Source organism: Micromys minutus, assembly GCF_963924665.1.
Source record: "Micromys minutus genome assembly, chromosome: 2".
NCBI classification, from domain to species: Eukaryota; Metazoa; Chordata; class Mammalia; order Rodentia; family Muridae; genus Micromys; species Micromys minutus.
Window position 1 is genome coordinate 67470788 of NC_137971.1, and position 27102 is coordinate 67497889.

The following is a 27102-nucleotide window of genomic DNA, read 5'->3' on the forward strand; positions in this document are numbered from 1 at the left end:
ATAGCATTTTGTGTCAAATACCGTGTTTGGCAGGCATTATACACAGAACTTGGAAGCAAAGCACAGGTCTCGTGTGGTTGTGGAGGGCTGGCAGCTCCAGAGACCACTCCTTTGGTAAGTCCTGAGTACTAAATCTGGGGAAAGTTCATCACCCTGATAGATAATGGGTCCTGAGCAAGGAGGGGCATCCCATGGCCCATGCAGGCTCTGGGTGATTAAACATTAGAAGGTTGATCTCAGGAGGGAAAGAGAGCATTGGAGTCCAGAGCTTGTGGTCAGTTTCCTTGAGTCAACTTGTGGTCAGAACTAGAGCCTCATCCTCCTGAGACAGTTCATTTCATTTCAGTGTGGAATGATTCTCCACTCTGGCTAGGTTTATTTACCAATTGACTTGCTGATGGGTACCTTGGTTGCCTCCTTCAAATTTTGGCAGTTATGAATAAAGCCACTGTAAACATCTACATGCAGGTGTTTGTGTGGCCAAACTCACTCTTTTAGTTCCACTGGGTAAGTACTAGGAAGTGTGATTGCTGGGTTGCTTGGTAACAACTTGCTTTATTTTCTAAGAAATAGCCAATGTGTCTTCCAGTGTGGTTGAGCTGCCTTACAGTTCCCCCAGCAAGGAATAACATTCCTGGTTGCTTCTAACTCATGTCATTTCCAGGCATGTGTAGTGTTCTGTGGCAAGTATCCAGTAGGGATTCGCATTTCCCAGACAGCATGTAGTGTAGAGCAGACTTCCATGTGTTCATTTGACATCTGTAATTCTCATTTGCTGAGAATCCTCTTAACGTTTGAGTCCACGTTTTATTTTTGTTACTTGTGTGTGTGTGTGTGTGTTTGTGTGTGTGTGTGTGTGTGTGTGTGTGTGTGCACATGCATGTGCACTGTGCATGTGGGTATTTAGTGGCCAGAAGAGAGTGTGAGAGCCTTGGGGGTTATGAGTTCCTCAGTGGTGGGTGCTGGGAGCTCAACTCAGGTTCTCCATAAGAACATTTATTCTTAATCTTTTGAATGATGCTGACCCTGGGCCCACTTTTTAATTTGGTTCTTTTCCTATCACTGAGTATTATTTTGTATAGTATGGATAAAGATTCTTGGAAAACATCTTACTTTGTGGTTTCCCTATTTATTCTCTCATTTGTGTCTTCTGCAGAGCAGACACTTAATTGGAGCCTCTCAAGTCTTTCATGTGTCACGTGCTACTCAGCTTCCTATCACTATGACAACATCGATATGGTCAACTTTTAGAGACAGTTCATTTTAGCTATCCATTTCAGAGGTTTCAGCCACTCTTTTTTACTCTGTTGTTTTTGGAATTTTGGAGAGGCAATACATTATAATGGGGGTGGACAGCCCAGGAAAGCTGTTAACCTGATTCCTCCCGGTGAGCCAGGAGACATGAAGAGAAAGGAACTAGAGTTCTTCTTCAAGAAGGACACCTCTATTGACCCGAAGACCTTTTATGGGGACCCACATGGTTCCACAAACTCCTAAAAGCACTTTGTAGGAACAAGAATATAACACATGGACTTTAGGGGACATTTAAGACCTAAAGCACAGCAGGTCATGTCTGACATGTGTCACATTCAGCAGGCCACTGAAGATGGCTTATTGGGCAAATGTGCTTGACTTTTAGCCTGACAGCCTTCTTGCATGCTTAGGGACCCAAATGGCTGGTCATGGCATGCACATGTGTGTGTGTACATATGAGTGTGTGCGCGTGTATATATGTAGCAAATACTGAAATAAATAAATATTAAATGGAAAAGTCATCGGCAAATCTAAGGTCATCTAGCTTTTCTTCTGGGTATTTCACATTAGTGTTTTAGATTTAATTGTGTGATTTAAGTTTTGTGACATATATAGTCTGTGTCTTTTCTTTTTTTTCAGTTACTTATTTTATATAATATTATAGCTCACAAAATTTGTTACATAATAACATATGATAAATACGCAATTTTTTCCTTTTCTTTTTTCTTTTTCTAGGTACTGAGGCTTCCCCACTTTGGCCTTTCTTCTTTTTAAGCTTCATAAGGTTTGTGAGTTGTTTCTTGGATATTCAGAGCTTTCTGAGGTTAGTATCCAAATATCAGTGACTGTATACCATGTGTGTTCTTTTATGACTAGGTTGCCTCACTCAGGATGGTAGTCTCTAGTTCCATTTCTTTTGCCGAGGAATTTTGTAAAGTCTAAATTTCGTAATAGCTGAGTAGTACTACATTGTGTAAATGTACCACCATTTCCGTATCCATTCCTCTATTGAAGGGCATCTGGGTTCTTTTCAGCTTCTGGCTACTATGAATTGGTCTGCTATGAACATGGTGGAGCATGTGTCCTTATATGTTGGAGCATCTTTGGGGTATATGCCCAGGAGTGGAATATCTGGGTCTTCAGGTAGTACTATGTATGTCCAATTTTCTGAGGAACTGCCAGACTGAGTGGTTGTATGAGCTTCAACCCCACCAACAGTGGAGGAGTGTTTCTCTTTCTCCACATCCTCACCAGCATCTGCTGTCATCTGAGTTTTTGATCTTAGCCATTCTGACTGGTGTGAGGTGGAATCTCAGGGTTGTTTTGATTTGCATTTCCCTGATGACTAGGGATGTTGAGCATTTCTTTAGATGCTTCTCAGGCATTTGATATTCCTCAGTTGAGAATTCTTTGTTTAACTCTGTACCCCATTTTTAAATAAGATTGTTTGATTCTCTGGAGTCTAATTTCTTTGTATATATTGGATATTAGACCTATATAAGATGGGAGATTGGTAAAGATCCTTTCTCACTTTGTTGGCTGCCATTTTGTTTTCTTGACAGTGTCCTTAGCCTTACAGAAACTCTGCAGTCTCATGAGGTCCTATTTGTCAATTCTTGATCTTAGAGCATAAGCCATTAGTGTTCTGTTCAGAAATTTTCCCTGTGCCTATGTATTCTAAGCTTTTCCCCACTTTCTCTTCTAATAGTTTCGGTGTACCTGGTTTGATCCTTGATCCACTTGCACTTGAGCTTTGTACAGAAAGAATTAATAAGAAAGAATCAATTTGAATTTTTTGTGTGTGTGTGTGTAGAGTGCCAGTTGAACCAACACCATTTTTTGAGGAGGTTGCCCTTTTCTTATTGAATGTTTTTAGATTCTTAGTCAAAGATCAAGTGACCATATGTGTGGATTCATTTCTGGGTCTTCAATTCTGTTTCATTGATCTACCTGACTATCTCTGTACCAATACCACATAATTTTTAACGCAATTGCTTTGTAATATAGCTTGAAGTCAGGGATGGTGATTCCCGCATAAGTTTTCTTGTTGAGAATAGATTTCACTATTCTAGGTATTTTTGTTATTCCAGATGAGTTTGCAAATTACTCTTTCCAACTCTATGAAGAATTGAGTTGGAACTTTGATGGGGAGTGCATTGAATCTGAAGATTGCTTTTGGTGAGATGGCCATTTTTACACTGTTGATCCTTCCAATCCATGAGCATGTGAGTTCTTTCCATCTTCTGAGATCTTCAATTTGCTTCTTCAGAGATTTGAAGTTCTTGTCAGATAGATCTTTCACTTGCTTAGTCAGGGTCACACCAAGGTATTTCATATTGTTTGTGACTATCCTGAAGGATATCTTTTTCCTAATTTCTTTCTCAGCATGTTTATCCTTTGAGTAGGGGAAGGGTACAAATTTGTTTGAGTTAATTTTATATCCAGAAATTTTGCTCAAGTTGTTTATCAGCTGTAAAAGTTCTCTGGTGGAAGGTTTTGGGTCACTTAAGTATACTATTATATCATCAGCAAATAGTGATATTTTGACTTCTTCCTTATTGATTTGTATCCCCTTTACACCCATTTGTTGTCTAATTGCTCTGGTCAGGACTTTTAGTACTATATTGAATAGGTAGGGGGAGAGTGGGCAACTTTGTCTAGTACCAGATTTTAGTGGGATTGCTGCAAATTTCTCACTGTTTAGTTTGATGTTGGCTACTGGTTTGCTGTATATTGTTTTTCCTATATTTAGGTATGGGCCTTGGATTTCTGCTCTTTCCAAGACTTTTAACATAAAGGACTGTTGAATTTTGTCAAATGGTTTCTTAGCATCTAGCAAGATGATCCTGTGGTTTTGGTTTCTTCTTGTTTTTTGTTTTTTTGTTTTTTTGTTTTTTTTTGAGTTTGTTTATATGGTGGATTATGTTGATGGATTTCTGAATATTGAACCATCTCTGCATCCCCAGATGATCATGGTGAATGATCATTTTAATGAGTTCTTGGATTCAGTTCGCACAAATTTTATTGAGTATTTTTGCATCAATGTTCATGAGGGAGATTGGTCTGAAGTTCTCTTTTTTGCAGGGTCTTTATGTGGTTTAGGGATGAGCATAACTGTGGATTCCAAGAATGAGTTGGGTAGTGTTCCCTCTGTCTCTATTTTGTGGAATAGTTTGGAGAGTATTGGTATTAGGTCTTCTATGAAGGTCTGATAGAATTCTATACTGAACCCATCTAGCCGGGAGCTTTTTTGTTTGGGAGGTTTTGATGGCTGCTTCTATTTATTTAGGTGTTATGGGATTATTTAGGTGGTTTATCCTGTCCTGGTTTAACTTTGGTATCCAGTATCTGTCTAGAAATTTGTTCATTTCCTCAAGATTTTCCAGTTTTGTGGAGTATAGGCTTTTTGTAGTAGGATCTGATGATTTCTCGAATTTCCTCAGTTTATGTTGTTATGTCTCCCCTTTTATTTCTGAGTTTGTTAATTTGAATACTCCTTTTGTGCCCTCTAGTTAGTCTGACTATGGGTTTATTAATCTTGTTGATTTTCTCAAAGAACCAGCTCCTGGTTTTGTTGATTCTTTGTATAGTTCTTTTTGTTTCAACTTGGTTGATTTCGGCTCTGAATTTGATTGTTTCCTGCCGTCTACTCCTCTTGGGTGTGTCTGCTTCCTTTTGTTCTAGAGCTTTCAACTGTGCTGTAAAGCTGCTGGTGTATGCTCTCTCCAGTTTCTTTTTGGAAGCACTCAGAGGTATGAGTTTTCCTCTCAGTGCTGCTTTCATTGCATCCCATAGGTTTGGGTATGTTGTGTTTTCATTTTCATTAAATTCTAGAAAATCCTTAAATTTCTTCCTTTATTTCTTCTTTGACCACTTTATTATTGAGTAGTGCATTGTTTAGCTTCCATGTGTATGTAGGCGTTTTGTTGTCTTTGTTATTAAAGACCAGCCTTAGTCCATGGTGATCTGATAGGATGCATGGGAGTATTTCAATCTTCTTATTTCTGTTGAGGCTTGTTTTGTGACCGACGTGCCATGAGGTGCTGAGAAAAAAATGTATATTCGTTTGTTTTAGGATGAAATGTTCTATAGATGTCTGTTAATTCCAATCGGTTCATAACTTCTGCTAGTTTTGCTGTCTCTGTTCAGTTCTGCTTCCATGATCTGTCCATTGATGAGAGTGGGATGTTGAAGTCTCCCACTATCATTGTGTGTGGTGTTATATATGTTTTGAGCTTTAGTAGTGTTTCTTTTATGAATGTGGGTGCTCTTGTATTTGGAGCACAGATGTTCAGGATTGAAAGTTCATCTTGATAGATTTTTCCTGTGATGAGTAAAAAGTGTCCTTCCTTATCTTTTTTGACAACTTTTGGTTGAAAATATATTTTATTCTCATTGTGTCCTGGATCTCGTAGACATTTTGGGTTAGGAGCTTTTTGGCTTTTGCATCTTCTCTGTTTTGTCTGTTTTCTATGTTGTCTTCAGCCCCTGAGATCCTTTCTTTCATCTCTTGTAGTCTGTTGGTGATCTTGTATCTATGCTTCCTGATTTCTTTCTTAGGTTTTCTATCTCAAGGGTTGTCTCATTTTGTGATTTCTTTATTGTATCTATTTCCATTTTCAATTCCTTCACCTGTTTGGATTTGTTTTCCTGTAGTTTTTTGAGTGATTTCTCCTGGTTCTCCTGTAATTGTTTAAGGGAGTTATTCGTGTGCTTAACGAAGATCTCCATCGCCAATCATGAAACATGATTTTAAGTCTAAATCTTGTTTTTCTGGGTTGTTGGGGGAATCTGTTACTTGCTGTGGTGGGTTCTGATGTTGTCTTTGTTTCCATCATTTGGATTCTTGTGCTTTCCTCTTGCCATTCTGTTGTCAGTGATTGTAGGTGATCTTTTTGTTTCTGACTGGTGCTTGTCTCTCCTGTGGGTCTGAAGGCTCATAGGCTCGGGAGGGAGATTGCTCCTGGGTGTTTAGCTCTTTGTGGGTAGGCAGTGAGTTCTGATGGCAGTGACTCAGTTCTGTCTTCATGGGCTCAGGTGTGAGAACTCTTGTGAGGCTGTTCTGGGAGCTCAGGCCTCTGCCTACAGGTCCTGAGTTTTAATGGCAGAGACCCAGCTCTCTTTCTAGGCCAAAAAGGACCCTTTTCCAGAGAGCACAAGTTCCCTGTGCTCTGAGAATTTCCAGTGTTCCTTCGCAGGATAGCTGGAGGGCCTGTGCCTCAGGCTAACCCTTGGTCCAGGTGGAAAAGTGCCTGTGCAGCTGATCTGGGAACTCGGCTTTCTGCATGCAGATTCTGGGTCCGAGTCCTGTTGACAGTGACCAGGCCTGCTTGTGGGCCAGAAAGGACCCTTTTCCAGAGAACACAGCACTTTCTGAGCTTTTGAGAACTCCAGCGTGACCTCCCAGGCCTTTGCCTCAGACTTACCCTTGGCCCAAAAAACACTCCTGTCATCTAGGAGCTCAGCCTCCTGCAGCAGATCCTGAGTCCTGGTGGTGGGAACCCCACCCTCACTGTTGTCTGTGTCTTTTCTTTTTTTCTTTTCTTTCTTTTCTTTTTTCTTTTTTTTTTTGGCATGTAAATGTTTGGCTGTTTTCATTCAGTCAGTTGCTGTTAGAAAGGTTATCACTGATTTGTTATTATTGACTTTGATCCTTTACTATTGGCCAGTTTGCAATACTCATTTGGCATCTTGTGGCTCTGAACTTTGCTTTCTTTGCCTGTTCTTTGACTGATACTGTACTCACCTGATCACTGTAGCTTTACAGTTGTGTCCTGAGGTTGGACAATTCTTCAGTGTTGCTCTGTCTCTTCAGCACTGTTTTGCTTACTCTAGTTACTTTGCCTCTCTCACATAAGCTGTAGGATTTGCTTGTTAATATCTACAAAGCAGCTTTATGGAAACTGAATATGGCTTCTATTGAGTCTATAGCTAGAGTAATTTGGGAAGAATGTCTTGATGATGCTGAGTCTTCTCATCCATGATCATACAATACACCTCTATTCAGTTTGCTTCTTTTACTTTTCAATGCTTTGTAGTTTTTCTCATATGGATCTAGTACCTATTTAGTTAGACTTATACCTGTTTCATTTTAAGGAGTATTAGTGTAAATAACATCACTTTTTAAAACTTCAGATCCCACTTGTTCCTTGGTGGTGTTTAAGAGACTGACCTTCAGATGTTAACTGTTTGTCCTGCAACCTTACTAGTATCACATATCTCTTCCAAGATCCTGTGTAGTTAGTTCCTTTAGTCGACAAGGTTGTATTGTGTGACTTTCCTAGGGAGACATGAAGAGATGTCTGTTCACCCCAGAAGAACACCAGCATCAGCAAAGGAAACAAATCTACTAAAAGTCTAGCTTGATGAATCAGTGAGTTTATTAGGGCTACTTAAAGGAGCAGGGGTGAGTTTTGGGGTATCCACAAACTTTACCACCTGCACAGGTGATAAAGCTACATCTCTAGAGTTCCCTGGATAACAATTTCAACGAAAGATTGTATCTCTCCCTAATTGTTTACTGTTTATATAGCCTTTGGAGGGGGTCCTTGTGAATCTTTTTTTAAAAATAAATTTGTACTTTAAAAAAACTTATTTAATTATTTTATTTATTTACATTTCAAATGTTATCCCCCTTCCTGGTTTCCCCCTTGCAAACCTCCTATCCCATCCACCATCCCCCCCTGCTTCTATGAGAGTGCTTCTCTACCCACCCACCCACCCACCCACCCACCCACTTCTGCCTCACCTTCACAGGACCAAGGGCCTCCCTTCCCATTGATGCCACACTTATATCACCTATGAACAAAAAGGTTTGTTTCTTCCTTTCCTTTTCCTTTCTTTCTTTCTTTCTTTCTTTCTTTCTTTCTTTCTTCCTTTCTTTCTTTCTTCCTTCCTTTCTTTTTTTTTTTTGTTTGTTTGAATTCCTTTTCTTTTTCTTATCTTACTGTATTAGCTAGGATTTCTAGATCAAGGTATAATGGAAGCATTTTTTAAAAATATTTTATGTGTATGGATGTTTAGCCTGCAGGTATGTTTGTGCACCATATGCATACTTGGTGGTGTCAGATTCTCGAGAACTGGAGTTACAGATGGTTCTGACCCACATTGTGGGTGCTGGGAACTGAGGCCCCCTAGATGAACAGCTAAAGCCACCAAGGTATCTCTAGCTCTGTTTTCTTTTGTTTTTGAGATTATAATTTAATTACATTTTTTCTTCCATCTCCTCCCTCCAAACCTCCCATATACCTTTTCCCATTCTCCTTCAAACCCATGGCAACTTTAAAAAATGTATTTGCATATGTGGTGTGTGTGTGTGTGTGTGTGTTCCTAAATAAAACCTGTTCACAGGCCATATAATGCTGTACATTTTTAGGACTGAGTGGTGCTGGACAACTAGTTGGTGTGCCCTGTCCTAGGGAAGGCCACCTCTCCCATTTCTAGCTTTCTATAGTTGCCTGTAATTTTGTCCTCAGTCTTCTTTGGCATGTTCTTTGGTGTCTTGCTGTACAGCTGACATTTAGGCAGTCATGTTAATGAGACTGTACGGGTGTAGCATCTGATATCGCTAAGAGACAGTGAACTCCCTGATCCTCTAGCTCTCACAATCCTTCCACCCTCTCTTCTGTGATGTTGCCTGAGCTTTAGGAGTGGAAGTGTTTTACAGATACATCCACTCTGACCGTGCTTCACAAATCTCCATTTTTTCAACATAATATTCTTATCAGATCTTTGGGCGCCTCACGCCATGCATTGCCCAGTCCTTCCATGTCTGCCCATATCCTTGTGACCTCCCTCCCCACAAAAATAAAATAAAATAAAAATATTAAATTTTTAAAAATCCAATTTGTGTTATCTATATACTCACTTGAGCATGGTCAAACTCTTAGTGACCTGCCCCTTAATAGACATCCCACTTCCCACAGAAGCCATCAATTGTGAATAGGTAATTTCAGCATCCTCATCATACATTTTAAGAGTTTTCTTTGATGGTTTCCTGTTTAGGCTACTTCTTTTTGGGGTTGGGGTGGGAGTAGGGTTTGTCACAAAAGTTTTCCATGTCCCTCTTTCTCAATTATGTGTCACTGCAAAAATAGCTCCCTGTTGCTTACAGTCAACGGGAGCATGGATCATGAGCTTCCATATGGTTTCTGGTGACAGCATAGACCACAAACATAGCTACCAGCTGCAGTAAGACCCAGACAAGACCCCCAGAGGCAGCCCAGACCATAAACATCACCATGACCTCAAGTAGCAGCACAGGTTACTCAGATCAAGAGGATCCCCAGTCATGGTCTGGTCCATAAGCATCAACATTGTTTCAAGCTGTAGCACAGACCACAGACATTGTGTGGCCTTCAGTGGTAACACAGGATATGGACATCAGCACAGACCCTGGCTGTGGTAGCACCACAGACCCAGGTGTGGTCCTCAGCAGCAGCATGGAGCTGACATCATTATGACCTCAGGTAACAGAGCAGGTCACTAACATCACCACCATTGAATCTCATCCCATCTCCAGGTCTGCCTCTCTCCACTGTTTTGATTTCCTATTTTTCCCAATATCTCCATCACAAATTTGTTCATTTAGTGGTGCTCAAAGTGTGCGCCAAAAGGCTGAGTGGCCTGGAGGATTTCCTTCACCCTCCCACCACTCTGGATTTTGACTGTAGTTTTCTCTAGGTGTTTCCATCTATTACAAAGAGAAGTTTTATTTATGAGGGGTGAAGACTACACTTATCTGTAGGTACAAGGGCAAATGTTTATAGATTGTCGTTAGGAATATGGTAGTTTAATAAATTTGTGGTCATAGATTATCTTCTGGTAACCATGACTTCACTAACAATGAGCACTTAGCTAGGTTTCCAGCACCAGTAATGTCTTATTGAGAGCTGTTGGTCACTTGTAAGGCATGTATGACACTATTGCACCCTTGGTGTCATCAGACCATGCTGGCTGTTAAGGTGGTTCATAGGTGTCTTTGGAAACTTGCATGATGCCTTCTTGTCCAGTAAAAGCTAGTCCCAGGGAAGGGGGCATTGAAATCACTTCCGGTTCAGAGGTCTCTGGGCCCTGTTTCTAAAGTACATGATGTCTTTAGCAATGGGAACTTACCTTCCACCTCTGGGGGGTAACCAAGGACCACAGTAGTTGGCTATATGTTTGGGAATCTCTTGGACCGTTGTGGTCAACAACTTAAGAGGGCTTCTCATATCTGATACTGGGATTTTTGTTAGGTAGTCTTTGGTTCTTGGAGAGAGCATTATTAGCCCAAACAAGAAATGTTCATTAAAATATGTATATTATACACAAAGCTCTGTGTATTATAGGGTTTTTTTTTCTTTTGTAAATAGTTAACATTACAATTCCTTGTGGCTTTTCAGATAGTCTTTACTTTACTCACCTCTCTCCTTTACTTCCATCTTCCACCCTTCCCTAAAGAACCCCCTCTTTTCCCATTGGCCCATCAAATCACTTGTATCTTGCTATTCCCTTCTAACTTCCCTCTTCTTTTGTATTTAACCCCCCTCCCTAAGAAGTCCCTCCTTTCCTGTTTCCTTGATTAAATTTGCTGTTCCCTGCTATTCCCCTTTCTACTGCTCCCCAACCCCTCTACCCTGACAATGGCTCCATTTTAACTTTTCTGATTTCTGTAGTTACTGCATGCTATGTATTCACATCTGAAAATTTGAAGCTAGGAGCCTCCAAAAAGAAAGAAGATTTGATATTTCTCTTTCTGAGTTGCCGCTCTAGCCTCTCTTAAAAAGAAAAGAAAAAAAAATTAACTCACTAGTCCCAAGAATCCAGCAATCAGTCAGGTCTTTTCAGAATGAATCCTACACAGTTTTTCTCAAGGTTAACTCAAATATTCTCAATGTGATAACTGCTCTTAGACCCGTGGAAAAAGAGTTCAGATCTTTGGCTGTCTCTGGCCTGCATTCCACAAACACATCATGAATGTATTCACTGGGATTCCATGCTTCATGCCAGTGACCTGGAACCTAAATATCATTCTCACACTTAACACCTTTCAAGTCACTATAGTTCCCCCCATCTGCCTTGTCCCCAAAGAGTAACACAAACAGAGACTATGTCCACGCAGAAACTGTCAGAGGAAGTCACCGTCAGAAGAACAGGCTACGCTACAGTAGGAAGATTATTTTAGCTAGAAGACAAATTACAAACCTGTGAAGCCCTTCCTCTCAGATGACATTTGAGAAACAGATCCTCGTGTAACCAGTCATTACTCCCTGCAGAACTGAGCTGATCTTTCCTGGCTTCTCTTTTGTGTCCTGATGGGCAGCTCCAGAGGCTTCTGGGAACAGGCATAGCTTTGGAGCAGTTTCATACAGGGGGTGAGCGATAGCTTAAAGTATTAATAATCTGTACCACTCTCTTAAATTTGAATAACTATCGAGGCCTAGCAGTAACATACACAGAATATCATATGAATTCTCCACATTCACTTACGAGCACTGAATCCCAAGTCTGTGAAGGTGTTTTCTTGTTCTTGTTCTTTTATAAAAAGTCATAACATTTAGTAAAAATTTCATTTAAGTGACATTTAAACAAATAGTTTTGTGTAAATAACTTACAACTCTAAATGCTCTAGAAGAAAACACTTATTACTTACATTTATGTGTATTTGTGTTCTTGAGCGTATGTGCAGTGCACTATGTATGTGAGTGCCGGCCGAGGCTGGAAGAGGGCGTCGGGTTTCTGCAGCTGGAGTTAGAGGAGGTTGTGAGCTGCCCTGAGACCAGACCCTGCTCCTCTACAAGGGCAGCAGATGTTCTTAACTGCTCAGCCTTCATCTCCAGCCCCCAATTACACCTTAAATTACGTTGAAAACAAAAAAAGTACTGTGGACCATGCATTCATGAAAAGATTATGTTGGATCTCAGAAACGTGGCAGTAGAACTCTGCAAACAAAAGCTAGAATGAATGAGCCCAAGACAGTCACTTGCTAGCTCTAGGCCAGGAATGCAAAAATGGAGACTTTAGAGAAAATGGAGGCCTCAGGTGTCCTCTGCTGAAGTGACCAGGTGGCCCTGAAGAGGAACCACAAACTCAAGTCCTAAGATGGTACAGGAAGCAGAGACCAAATTTTTTTTAGAAGTCAAGTGAATAGGACAATGGCTGAAGAGTAAGAGGTAGATCTTGAGAAAAAAAATGACATAAAAGCCTCAAACCAAAGAACCAATTAACCCCAAACACAAGTGCACTGCCTGCTTCTGCTGAACCCTGCTGGACGTGATCAAGGATGGAAGAGGGCTGCCTTTCAAGAGCTATTCGAAATGCCAGCAGGATGTTCTGCCCTTTGCCTAGAATGTGCAATGCTTTCCTGGAATGGAGCAGCAGGCATTCAAACTTCGGCGTTCAGTTTCATTCAGACTGAGCTCCCTCATACCCTATTCTAGTAGCCAAGATGCTGGGGCCAGCTTGTTCTGAAATGTTTGTTCTCCTGGAGATCGTCCTGGTTGCTGAGGTCCAGTAGAAATTACAGACTAAAAAGAAAAAAAAATCAGCGGAAGAAGGTAAAATGTGTAAACTTAGGGTCAACTGAGTTAAAGAATGCTAGCTCGGATAGCATCCTGCCCTCGACAAGTTGACTCGTGAGAACATAGACATAATGTATATGTGTCTTTTATAACACAACATTCAAAAAAAATTCATGTCTTTTACTTTTAATACCCCCACCCCTTTCTTTCTTCTTTCTCTACAGGGTCTATGAACCCGGACTGCCTTGGAACTTGCTGTTAGTCTAGGATGGCCCCAAACCCTATACTCCTCCCACCTCTGCTTTCCCAGGATTTCAGGCATGCACTGATACACTTCGCTATATCCAGCATCCTTTCATATTAATACATTTCAAGCTGAATAATTCCTAGGACTTCTTGTCCCAACAAGTGAAGGCATTATAAAACACACTTGAAATTGAACACCACACCCATCAATAAGCACACTTTTAGCTTTTGAGCACTTAGGGAAGGCCTGTGCCTGAAACAATGGACTATGGCTATGTAAAGGAGTTGTATATTTATTGTACTGGGGCTGTATATTTCTTGTACTGACCACTAGGCTGGACGGACCCTCTGACTGCTAGCCCTCCACAGGCACATCACTGTACTATCTAATGTCACTTTATTGTTAGTTTATGTCTCCAAATGAGAAAACATCTCTAAGAGCAACAGCTGGGTTTTAAAACAGGATGCTTCTGTGACACATCCTAGTAATGATGCTTCAGTGACACATCCTAGTAATGATGCTTCAGTGACACATCCTAGTAATGATGCTTCTGTGACACACCCTAGCAGCCTCCTCACGGTCTCTCTTGGTAAAAAGGCAAAGCTCACTGAAGCAAGCGCCATGGAGGCCCCCATTTGGACTTCCTTTGGATGAGATGTAGAACTCTCAGCTCTTCCTGCACCATGCCTGCCTGGATGCTACCATGCTTCCATCTTGGTGACAATGGACTGGACCTCTGAACCTGTAAGCCAGCCCTAATTAAATGCTGTCATTTGCCTTGGTCACGGTGTCTGTTCACAGCAGTGAAACCCTAACTGAGACACTGGGTGACACTGAGATAGAAACAGGAAAAGGGGTGTTTGGGATATGAAGGGAGAAGCCAGTCAAGGGGAGGAAGTCTCAGGCACAGATCAAGGAAGGCTTCCTGAAGGCCACTGAAATCACATTCGTCAGGACAGATAGAACAGACTACCATCTGAGGGCAAAAAGAGGATTTAAATTCACCCATAAAAGCGAAAGCAGACGAACAGGGATTGAGGAACAGGATATAAGGCATCCACAGTCCACTTCCAGAGCTGCAGAGCAGTGGTTCACAGGAAGTTAGTAAGTTAGTTTTGTGAAATGGTGTTGAGGTCAGATCAGATTCAAATTCACAGTATTACTGTCTTAGTCTCCTCAGTGCTACGATTACGGCCATGTGCCACCATTCCAAACTTGGACATTAATTTCTTTCCTTCCTTCTCTCTCTCTCTCTCTCTCTCTCTCTCTCTCTCTCTCTCTCTCTCTCTCTCTCTCTCTTCTTTCCTTCCCCCCTTCTTCTTGTTTATTTGCTTATTTCTTGAGGCACAGTCTGTGCATTCTTGGCTGTCAGGAACTCACTCTGCAGACCAGGCTGACCTTGAACTTACAGAGAACTGCCTGCATCTGCCTTCCAAGTGCTGGGGTTGAAGGAGTGCACCACCTCCACCCACCTGGAAATTCAGTTTTTAGGGACGGGGATAAGAGTGTACTTGCAGAGGGAGGGAGCTGGTGCGATTACAGATAAAATGGAGAGTGAATAGAGCTCATTGTCAGTCTGTGTTTTGGTATCCACCCTGACGGTTTGACTGACTAACCTCTTCAGAGAAACCTGACAGAGGTAGTCACCGAATGGACAACTTTTCCTTAAAGGGCCAAAAGGTAAATATTTTAGGTTCTGTAGCAAGAGTAAATGTTAAGGACATTGTGTTATTTACATAACACAGAAACCTGTTCTTATTTGAAGCCCTACCATGCATCTTACTATCCATTTACGGTACAGAAATCTTTTAACCTATAGGTTGTGCCCAGAATAGGCAGTGTTGACAGAGGTGCATCGGAGATGGCCCAGGTCACAGCTCACTCAGTCTAAAACAGGCACCTGGCTTCTTGGACTAGAGACCTCTGGAAATTTTCGTCTCTTCTGCCCTGCCCCCTTTCTCTCGTAGTAACCTTGGCTGGCCCCAAACTCATGGCAATCTTGCTTTCAGGCTTGTCAGTGCTGAGATTGCATCTGCATCCCAGCTCCCATCATTGACTTGTAGATTTCTAAGCCACACCCATGATTACAGCATTGTCAATTATTCCCATTTATTTCTGTTTGTTTTGCTCTATGTAGTTCCCTGTTATGTTCTTAGGGGTAATAAAGTTCATGGCTACAGGTCTTTTTGGTGAGTCTCCCTTTTTATGAGATAGTCTTTAAAATTAGTTGTCTTTAAATCAGTTTTGTTAAATATTCCTATATTTTGTTTTTATAGCATTTGCAGTCTTTTCCCATATATTCCAACTTTCTTTTCTTGTTTTAAATATTTCCAACTTCATGTATCTAGGATTTAACATTTTCTTTTACCTCATTGGAGTAAGCATTAAAAAGATTCATTTACTTTTATGGGTATGAGTTTTGTTTGCAGATGTGTGAGTGGCTGATGCCTGTGGAAGGCAGGTGAGAGGCGGGAGGTGAGAGGTGAGAGGTGGAAGGTGAGAGGTGAAAGGCAGGTGAGAGGTGGAAGGCAGGTGAGAGGTGAAAGGCAGGTGAGAGGTAGAAGGCAGGTGAGAGGTGGAAGGTGGGAGGTGAGAGGTGGAAGGTGGGAGGTGAGAGGTGGAAGGTGAGAGGTGGAAGGTGAGAGGTGGAAGGTGAGAGGTGGAAGGTGAGAGGTGAGAGGTGGAAGGTGAGAGGTGAGAGGTGGAAGGTGAGAGGTGAGAGGTGAGAGGTGAGAGGTGGAAGGTGAGAGGTGAGAGGTGAGAGGTGGAAGGTGAGAGGTGAGAGGTGAGAGGTGAGAGGTGGAAGGCAGGTGAGAACACTGGATCCAGGGAGCTGGAGTTACCAAGGTGAGCCACCACTGGGGTGCTGAAAACCAAATTTAGGTCCTTTGCAAGAGCAAAAAGTATTTCTAACTGCTGACCCATCTTTCTGGCCTTCTCATTTGAACACAACCTAAATGAAGGTGGGCTCTCCCCAAATAAGGTGGAAACACCCTAAATTTGGGTAGGCACAGCCTAAATAAGGGGATACTTACTGTGGTAATGGTGGCTCAAAAATCACAATATCTTGGATAGAACAGCCACAGAAACATATTTCTGAGTGAACAACTTCTTATCAATGTCTAGATAATTTTAAACTGATGAAGGAATCCAGAACAAGCCAGAATCTCTTGTGGCTCTGTACTGTGGTGTATCTCTGAATTAAAAGGTTAATTCTTTAACACACATGCACACACATGTATCTGCTGGGAGGATATACTCAAAAGCAGTGACCTCTCTGCTTGAGAGCTGCCAACACTGCCACGAACACAGAATCCTCTGGGGTGGGGTGGGTTTTTAGCATCATGTTAGCATCATGAGTTCAAACTTGGTCTATATGACAAAGCCTATTCTCTGAAAATGAATAAAACTGGCTTACCTGAGAAAAGAGCTATTGGCAAGGTGGACAAAGTTGCCCACCTTTCCTGCCTTTCAAAAAGACCACATTCACTCTTTGTCCATATGCTTGACAGCTTCGCTTTATTCTAGCAGCAAGAATCTCCAGTTAATTTAGTTCTTTACCTTTTCATTCCCCCACAGAACACTGATTGTAACAATGAACAAAATTTCATATATACCATTAAAACAAAGCTTTACTTTATGACACACGAGCATAAGTACCCTGTGGAGTGTTTCTTATAAAACAGCATAACAGTGACGCAAAATGATCTCACACAGCCATCTTCAGACGGGACATCTGGGCTAGCCCAAGAGCCTCTAGCATGTGACCAATCAACCGCAACATTAGTATGACACTCATTACTTATCAGTTAAAGTTGAAATAAATCAACAAAGTAAAACAAGGACAAAATTCAAGATCTGTCAAACAACGATCATGTTTAGTAGTGGAAAGAACACTGAATTTGAGCCAGTCCATCTGAATTCTTGTCTTTGTCCTTGGATAGATGATCTGAGAAAGCAGCCTTGGTTAGGAGTCTTTCAGTTTAACACAACAGAGCTGCCTTTATGGTTGTCTTCGGTCTTTCTAACAATGCAAATTTGGCAACCAATTCCACCTGCATATCCCAGGTAAGTTCTTTATCTCCTGTGCTCCTTGTCATCTCAATCCTCAGATTAACAAGCAGCATGTGGTTCCTTACCACACAAACTCCAGGACAAGGTTTCATGACAGATTACAGAGTCATAGAAATCAGAAGAAATCAGTAGACCCCAGAGATCCTCTTTGGTGAAACAATACAAGGGTTCATTGAGAGAAGCCATGGAGTTCCTATGTTAGTCACACTAGTAACTAATGCATGTTAACCATCCTTTGTGAATATGTGCAGAATGTACACACAGAATTAGAACACTACGGACACATTTCAAGTCCAAATAGGTAATGGACAGTCTCTGCTGATGATGAGTTAGACATGGCAGTCATCACCCTTTCCTGGGTTCCTAACTCAAGAGATGGAAGGTAGGACTCTGTTTACTCATATTGACTCCCAGTGCATCATCCGAAAGCCTGCCTCCTTCACACCATCACAGAAGTCAGGGCACTGCATCCCCCTGGCTTTCTTATCCCCACATCTGTCTGTTCTGAAAGACTGGGTGAGGGGTTTTCATCATTTCTCCCATTTGAAAGTCGAGCAGACTTTATCTTTTTGGATTCAAGGTCTAAATTTGTTCTATTTCTTCCTACTGCTTTAATGTAATTCCTATCTCAACTGTATTTACACAACCTTGCATATTTAACTATGATTTGCATTGTGGAAATTAATTTAGCTCAATAAACATGACTGTGCAAAGCAAAATTACCTAGAAAATGTCAAGTTTTCTTAATAAACATTATCCTTTTAGAAAGCACTGAAATACTCTCTAGCTAAAAGTAATGATTATTTTCAGCAACTGCATGAGCCATGTGCATTTTTCACGTCTAACTTGTGATGTTTCTTCTGGAAATGTGAAACTCATTTGTCTGCTGTCTACTTCTCTCTCCAGAGGACTCGGGGACTGCAACTAGAGGGTCTTCTCCTGACTGTAAATTCCTAACAATGATCAATGGCTTCACCAGCTGGATATCTGATTAGGCTTTGCCTGTTTTTCATTTACATTGTAAAACATAAATCTTTGTCTTCACAAATATAAAATTATTTAATAAACTATATAAATGACTACATATATATATTTATACTGAATGTGTCTTTTCAGACTACCTAGTCTCTGTTCCCCATTCCTTATGAGACTGTGATATTATTTCCTTATGGGGGCATATTTCTCTTCAGAATCAATTTTTTAAATCAAAAATTAAATTTCTCAATTAATTACTATTTAGGATAAAGTCTAATAACCAAGTCTGAGGGAAAAATACTCAACTAAAATATAGAAATAAATCATACTACTGAAAAATAGTGCATGATCTAATAATTTTCAGATGATTAGGCCAAATTATTTAAACTTTATAGTTGCAAATGAATACAGGGACATGTTTTTAAAATGAGCTGCTAAAAGCCACCACATAATATATCTTTCATATAGTTTAATTGTAGAAATTTCTTTGATATTTAGAACTAAGAGTTCTAGATTTTTCCAAATAAATTTTATCAGTGTCTACCTTGTTTAGGAACACTGGATCTCTAAAATATTGAGTAAAAATTGCCAGCTGAAACAAATGTTCCTCTGGCTCGTACCACAGTACAAAGATTTAGTGGGAATATAAAGTTACTGTCAGGATACCAATGCTTCAAGTGGTTCTTCTTCCCAAACGCTGGTGTAGCGACACTTGTGTGCTCTGAAAGCAGGATGAGAAATGTAAATGTGTTCAGAAGCTTAGAATGGCTTCAGAGTAGACTGGAAAGGGAGAGGAACAAAACCCCAGCCTGAGTCCAGGACAAGGGGCTTCCCATGAAACACAGCGCTGCTCTCAGACTACTCAGCAAGGCACAGCGGTTGACGCCAGAGAGGGCCCATCCTGAAGATGTCAGTATTCCGCATCGATGTGCTTTGCAATGGTGTTCAGCTGGATGTTGGAAGCACCTTCATATATTGTACCTTAAACAAAAGGGAAAAACAGGACACTTAGGAGTGTACTCACAGCTAAAGAGAGCCACACAGAAATGAGTCCCAAAGACAACCCTACATTTGCTCTGAGGTACAGAATTCTGTTCCCAAAGTGATTCTGACCAGGTAACAGTTTTCCATTTGATCTGCGGCTCACTAAAACCAGCTTTGAACAGTTGGGGATTGGGCTCTTAGAGCATCAGTGAGCAAGCCCAGCTGCTTCTAAGGACCAGGCAGCTTTCAGGCCTGCCATTTGCTCTCCTCGCTGCTGGTGGAGCACTGGAGCACTCAGGCATGATTAGGCAGCTGCCTTCTGAAATTAGAACCATACTTCAAAGAGCAGTATTAGACTCCAGGAATGGTAAATACCAACAACTCCAGTAACAGGAAAATGAAGATAGTGCATTTTGTCGCAGTTCTCTTAAAAGGTCTACTGAGGCATTTTAAGAGTCAATTTGATGTTTTTAGAAATATAAATTCATTTTTCTGATAGGAAGAAGGAAGAAATCCAGCCACAAAGAAAAGTCAATAAACATTCTGTAGAGATTAAAATGCTTGTACCTAAGTACCAGTAATATAAAATCGACAAACACAATAGCCCAAATACCCACAGTGGCAAATAAAACAAGAGAACATGGAAAGTCTGCTCACCGATCTTTGCATCACGGAAGAATTTCTCCACAGGGTAATCTTTGGTGTAGCCGACCCCTCCCATCCACTCAATGCACTTACTTGTTGTTAGCCCAGCGACCTACCAAAGGCAAGGAGCAGGTTATAGACTGGAGCTTGCGCAAGACAAGCCTTGGAGTGACATTTTTGCACACATTCACTGTTAGCAAGTGGAAGGGTTGAAGTTATTTCTCTAGAATTCCCCATTAAATCACAGAACTTTTTTTTTTTTTTAATTTGAAAAAGAAACCAGACTTGTTCATATTCACATGCTTGCCAACAGGGAGCATGTGGGGGAAGACAGACACTACCCCTTCGGTCCTTGTGGTCATTTAGAGACAGACAGTATACCACTTGACACAGATTTTATAAGCTGCAGGGAGAAGAGGAGCTTGCCAGGAAAACTGTTGTGAGGAAACACACAACAGTGTTTTGTTTGTGTTTGAGAACTACAGTGCCAGTTAGGGGCATCACAGGCTGAGTAACAACACATGTATAGAAACTCCAAACAGAGCAGGGGCCCATTGGCCTCAGGGACGAGTGAGACTAGGGTCAGAGTGAGAGAGAAGACACTGGAGGGGTGGGATGGCCCTGGGAGGAGGACAAGCAGTGTGACTACTGTAGTGGCTCCTCAAGGATGTCCAGAGAGAGCCTAATTCCCAGAAACTGGATGCGTTATCTAACCTAACAACAGAGGGGCTTTGCGGCTGGGACTAAGCTAAGGACTTGAGATAAGAAAATTATCCTGGATTATTGAGATGAGTATGTAATCCCAAAAATGCTTATAAAAGAGGAAGGATGCTGGAGAGCTAGTCCCTGAAGGCAAGCTGACTCCAGCAACAGGAGGGAGGGAGGGAGGGAAGGAGGGAGGGAGGGAGGGAGGGAGAGACCGATCTTTGGCTACATTGCTGGCTGTGAAGATGGACAAAGGGATGTGGGTCAAATATGTGAACAGCCCTTGGGAGCTGGAAGGTTCTTCCCTGGAGCCTCCAGAAAGCCTGTTCTACGGACATCTTTATTTGATATCTGTAAAGCCAATTTCAGACTTCTGACCTCCCAAAGTGGCAGCTGATAAAACTGCATATTTCAAATCACTACATTTTGGGGAATTTGCTTACTATAGAGAAAATAATATGAATATTGTGCCATTTACTGTGAGAAGTCACATCCTGGCCACCAAAAAACCAGCAGGATTGGACTGAGGACAGTAATAAGGACCACGAAAGCAGCTGTGTTTGGCTAAGAAATGATATAGCCTGGACAGTTAGGTGGCAGAGAAGATATAGAAAGAGAGGGAGAGAGAGAGAGAGAGAGAGAGAGAGAGAGAGAGAGAGAGAGAGAGAGAGAGAGACTAGAATTTAGGCTTTCTTTGGACATCCTTGAGAGCCCATTACAATTGCCAAACTGCCTGTCTTCTTCCAAGAGCAGCCTGCCCTTCCAGTTTCTTCTTAGACTGACCCCAGTTCATGGTGGTCTCTCATTTTAGAGCTGTAAGGGTTAAGTGAGTATAAGTCGGTGTATCCAGCCTGTAGCCCATGGGCTATAAGTACCACAGGAAAGCTTTGGAAGCAGCTCATCCCATCTGCAGAATATCAAAGGCTGGCTCATCCTAAATCAAAACCTTAGACAGTGTCAAGAATTGGGAGACGCCTCCCCATAATGTGGGTCAACTCTCTTCATAGTTCCATGTGTACACAGAGAATGGAGATATCTGAGTAGAAGATATTACACATGTAGGTCATGTTTTCTGGGTGCTTTAAGTCTCACGTGGTCCTGTCATGAACATATCCTCCATGTACTCATTGTACCCCAGCTTGGAACCAGGGCTTGAAGCCGTCACTCAGAGGAGGCCTCTGTGGACGTGATGTGCTGTGCTTCAACCTGAACTGGCTGTTCATGAGAACACGGAGACACCACTGAAGTGACACATCTTCCCACGGCAGTGACACTCTTCTACTGCAGGGAGTGGGAAGTGCACGTTCCCTTTCTTTGGAGGGTAACCTAAGCCTAATCGACATTGTTAAAAGAAGCAGGCTGGCGGCCCCTTCTAGATCACCTCTGATGCATAGTACTTGGCCATAGATGCTTCTTTTATAAATGGCCTCCCGGCCTCCACGAGCCTGGCAGCGTTGTACGTCAGCAACCGTGCGGCTTCCAGCTGGGTGGCCACCTGAGCCACTTGGTGTTGGAGCCCCTGTAACATTCAGACCCAGGTTAGAAAATGACAGTCTGCAATACTCAGTTTACTTCTAACACCTGCGGACTCAAAATACCTCCCCAAAGAAATCCAAATCCAGTCCTTTTAAACACCTTAAATCTGAAATCTAAAGTGAAATAATAATAGGCTACAGGTTTTATGGATTCTTTCTTGAATATTTTCAAAACTCATAAAATCTTTCATAGTTTGTTAAGATTTTAAATAGCACCATAAAAATGTCAGGCTTTAAAACTTTTGACTCTTACATTTCGTAATTACTTTCAACTGTTTATGATAAAAAGTGGGCTAATACTAAATCCCAATAGAACAAAACTTTCAAATGTTCTTTGCTTGATTGAATTAAGAAAATTTTAATTTTGAACATGACCCCAACACATTAAAAGTTGCTAGCTGGAAAGTAATAAAAGAATATTTGAAGCACCAATTTTCTTCCTCCAACCAACTTTATTAATGTGAGTCTACGCCACTGTTCAATAGGCAACAGCTGTATAGCCTTCCTCTGTGCCCCTCTCCTTCAGTCCTGGAGACAGGGGTCTCAGTGAGCCTGGTGCTCACCCTCTGGCTGCTGGCTAGTGAGTCTCTGGGATGTGACGCCTGTCCTTTCTCCAGTGTCGTCTTCATTAAGTGCTTACTGGAGCTCAGGGCTTCAGGCTTGTCCAGCAAGTCCTAAACCATATCCCCAGCTCCCGTTTACTCTAATTCTAAAGAATAACTTTCAAAGGCATATTAAAAAATTACTGCCACCCTGAAATTTTTATGTAGTGATGAGGTACCTCTAAGTGCCTGCCAATAAATAAAATGTGTCGGTGAGAATATGAATGTAAACTGTGGTGGTGATAAACAGTCTGCTAACCTTTGGTTCAGGCATGAAAGGAAATATACTTGTAATTCCAGTATTTGGACCCAAAAACAAGAGGGACCGCTGCCAGTTCATGTTTAGCCTGGGCTACACACTGAGACCCTGTCTTTAGAAAGATGGGGGCCCATGGAGAGACTGAGCCACCAACCAAGGAGTATGCATGGGCTAGACTTAGGCTCCCTACACATATATAACAGATATGCAGTTTGGTCTTCATATGGGTCCCCCAACATTTAAAGTAGGGGCTGTGTCTGGATCCCTTTCCCCTAGCCTGGCTGCCTTATCTGGTCTCAGTGGGAGAGGATACGCTTAGTCTTGATGAGACTTGATGTGCCAGGGCAGGCTGGTAAGGGGGAAGAGTGTGTCCTCTTCTCTGAGGAGAAGGGGAGGGAGGAAAGTGGTAAGGGGTGGGCGCATTGGACTGGGAGGAGAGGAGAGGGGGGCTATGATCAGGATATAAATAAATAAGATAATGACAAAAGGGGGGGAGGGCTGGAGAGGTGGCTCAGCGGTTAAGAGTACTGACTGTTCTTCCAGAGGTCCTGAGTTCAAATCCCAGCAACCACATGGTGGCTCACCACCATCTGTAATGGAATCTGGTGCCTTCTTCTGGTGTGTCTGAAGATGGCTACAGTGTATTCACATACTTAAAATAAGTAAAATCTTAAAAAACAAAAACAAAAAGTAAACCTCCAAAGCCCAATTTTCTAGAAATATAGCCTCAATGTTTACTACGGACTGTAACGTTTCTCATATCTAACCTATCTACCATTCAAGCATTCACTATATGCTTATTCTGTGTTGAGCAATGGGAGGCAGGCACAGCACTAAACACGGTAGCCAGAATTCCTTGTCTTCATGATTTGAGTCTAACAATAGTAGCCAATTAAATAATTTCAGTAATATGTGATGAAAATTAAGACAGTCTCAATTAAAGCGACTATTTAATAATCCCACTAATGAAAAGCTTTTCCAAATGAAAGGAGTAAAAACTCAAGCAGAGGGGGTCCGTCTGTGATGTTTAGTATTTACACTATTTTGATGTGCATAAAGGTTATCGTAGACATGTCAGTTATGACGCATCCTGACAATGGACTACCTGCAAGCCTATGTAGAGCAAATATCCCCCTGCTATGACATGTCTTTCCCTCATACCATCTCTTTTTGTGTTGTGGGCACTGAACTCAGGGCCTTATGCTACAGTCTAGGCAGGCGATCTCCCTGAAAGCTATCCTCTAGCCCCTCCCACTTAGAAAATTTTTTTTGAAGAAAATAAATTTGGTAGACAAATTTTCTGCTTATAGTTTCTTCTTTCTTTTCCTCTTTCCTATCTCTTCTTTTCCTTTTTTTTCTTCTTGAGATAATTTCTTGGTATACTGTCCTGGCTGCTGGCTAGCTTCCTACTTACTATGCAGTTAAGGCTGGTCCTGAAAATTCACTAATTCTTTTCCTTTATGTTAGTCTTTTCTTTATTTCATTTATGAAATCCCTTCTTACCTGAATGTTATAAACACAGTCTCCTACTTCCTTCTAAAAATTTAGACTTGCCTTTTACATGGTTTCTTTGCTGTATCTCAGTTCTATCTGCTGTAAGAAGCAAAGATAATTTCATTTTTTCCCCACACGGAGAGAGTACTCTCACTTGTGGCCTACAAGGTTGTATCCACCGTGTACCAGTGTGTAAACATGAATGTGTCTGTTTCTGGCCTTTCTGTCTTTGCCTATCAGTCAATTTGCCTGTTTTATGCCAATATCATTATATAGGTTCTGATGGATTTTTGTGCAGAATTCAGAGATTCCAATCCCCTTTTAAAAATAAAATACCTTGTGCCAATTAAGCTTGTTACCATAGTGTAACAGCAGTTTATTCAATGACCACATGAACTACCATGGGAAGCAGAAAGATAACAGTGGTATGCCTCTTCCCATGAAAAACAAAACAAACAAATCTCAAAAAAAAAAAAAAAAAAAAAAAAACCAAGGCAACACAAAACAACAAAATAACTCATAATAGCAAGATGTAAGTCCCCTGAGCGTCCTGTAAATAGAAGGCATTGTATGGAGGCCATGCTCTGATCTATGCTGAAGAAAGAACTGAGAGCTGTAAGGATGAACTGCCTACGCCTGTCCTTAAAGCTCTGAAGTCTAGAGAACTCACTGTGTAGACCAGGCTGGCTTTAAACTCACAGAGATCTACCTGCCTCTGCTTCCTGAGGGATGGGATTAAAGAACGTACCACCATTCCTGGCATGAACAAATTTCTTAATATTAAATTTTTGCCTAAAAAAATCAGACACCCCAACAGTCTCTAAAAATGCAACCACTGCTATACTTAGTAGTTTAACTGACCATGTGCATACATAAAGAAACACTAATCCCTAGCTTACAGGGAAAATCAAAAGCCTCCTGTCTCACTGATTGTCCTTCTTGCTGGAAGCTGACCTTGACACAGTACTCTAGTATACTAAAATGAAAAACAACAAACCGACTACATGTCTTTGGGAGCCCATCTTCTATGTGCCCCAGTTTTCCTGTGTAGGATGGAGATCACACAGGAGCTACGGCTACGGCTACTACTGGGTAAGCATTCCTAATCTGAAAACCCGAAATCCAAAACTTCCAAAATCTAAAGCTTTTAAAGTATCAAGATGGTGCCACAAGTAGAAAGTTCAACCTGTGACATTCTGGTTCATATATAAAATTATTAGAAGTATTGTATAAAATTGTCTCGGAGCTACATGTAGAGCATATAAAGAATGTAAATAAAGTTTGTTTAGATTTATCTCACATCCCCAGGCTCGCTTACCATGTCCACAAAAATGCCCCAAACTCTGCAAACATCCAAAGTCTCAAATATTTTTAGTGCCAGGCATTTCAGATAAAGTCATATGAACCTGTATACAGAATAGTGAGGTGTGAAGCCAGGAGGTGTTGGACTTCTGAGGCGGTGAAGAAACAACTGTCCAGTGCCCACCAGAGCATCCCAAACACAAAACAGCTGGCCTCAAGACCTATGGTTCTGTCCTTAGAAAGGATTAGGGTGGCCACAAGCTTATCCCATGAGACCTATTTCTCTCCCCAATAAAACATCCTTGGGGGACTCCATTCATAGCTTTTAACACAGGAAGGGGAAAAGTCCAAGATAACAGAAAGTTTAATTATATACCTGAAAATCAAATATTCGTTTGCCAAACTGCATCCTTTCTTTAACGTATGGAATAGTGTAGTCAAAGCAGCCTTGGGCTAGTCCTAGCATCTGTTTAAAGAAGAGAGAGAGAAACCAAAAGATCAAAATGTATTTTGTTACAAGTTTATGCCTTTAGTTACCCAAATAGCACATTCCAAGGCAGGCAGAGTGGGGGTGAAGCAAGGAGGGGACACAGAGCTGGCAGGTGCGTTGGGCACACTACATACCTTTGCCCAGGGTATCTCATTATGTGGAGACAATGTGGACTCTTTCGTCTATGCAGGAGTAAGTGCATTTAATTCTAGCAAATTCTGGCTACAGTTATGTGACCAGGATGCTGGCCAGAAGTCTTCTTCATTAAGCTCCAGTTCTCCAGGCATAGAGCAATGGACTCAAGACTACAGACTCTGTCAAAGCTTTGCTTTGTTTGTCTTGCTTTCTGAAGTACCAAGGGGGTAACCCATGGTGCCAACCGTGCTAGACAAGCACTGTACCATGAGTGGGAGGAAGGGGGTGAAGGAGTGTGGCCTAGGCATCGATGTTTTACAAACCTCCCTGGGTGACGTCCCTGGGACTCAGACAACTGCAGAGAGTCTGGTAAAAACACTCATTTTCACACTTGAAGATAAAGTCAAAATGTGGTAACAAGTTTAGCTGAACTGTCTCATTGCTAACCAATTTCTATAACTATTGAACGATCTGAGCTTAAAAATAGTTTTTAAACTTCAACATTAGGTAGCTAGTAAATCACTATCTAATTATGTCAAACTATGTAGGTTTAAAAAAAGAAAAAGAAAAAAATCAATAGTTAAAGCTTTGGGGGGAAATGCTCACAAACATCAATATTTCATTAGTGTTCATTCACATTTTCTTTTAACCTTTATTTAGTATTCTCTAGAGAACAGAAGATTGTATCCAAAATTAAGGGGACAATGCCTCCACAAACCCCAAGTTAAAATGAGGCAGCAAGTTTTGGTGGTTACAGATTATGTCATCTTCTAGCATGAAAGCCTCTACTAATATGAAGATTGATTTTGGCTATTAGATTTTTTCTTTTCATTATTTTCTAATATGTCTGAGTGTTTTGCCTGCATGTACGTCTGTGTAATATGTGCATGTAGGTCTTCC

The 27102-nt window shown here is 41.3% G+C and overlaps 1 protein-coding gene across 1 annotated transcript in view; it reads right to left on the minus strand.

Moving 5' to 3' along the window:
* Positions 1-16502: 16502 nt before the first annotated feature.
* The window catches only part of ACADSB (acyl-CoA dehydrogenase short/branched chain), a 40004-nt gene continuing 29404 nt past the window's right edge, over positions 16503-27102 (minus strand). The window contains exons 8-11 of the mRNA XM_080911396.1: positions 25954-26043; positions 21767-21904; positions 19693-19792; positions 16503-19032 (exon numbers count right to left, since the gene is read on the minus strand). Coding sequence (XP_080767522.1) covers positions 18962-19032; positions 19693-19792; positions 21767-21904; positions 25954-26043 — 399 coding nt within the window. The 3' untranslated portion in view covers positions 16503-18961. The remainder of the gene's footprint in view (positions 19033-19692; positions 19793-21766; positions 21905-25953; positions 26044-27102) is intronic.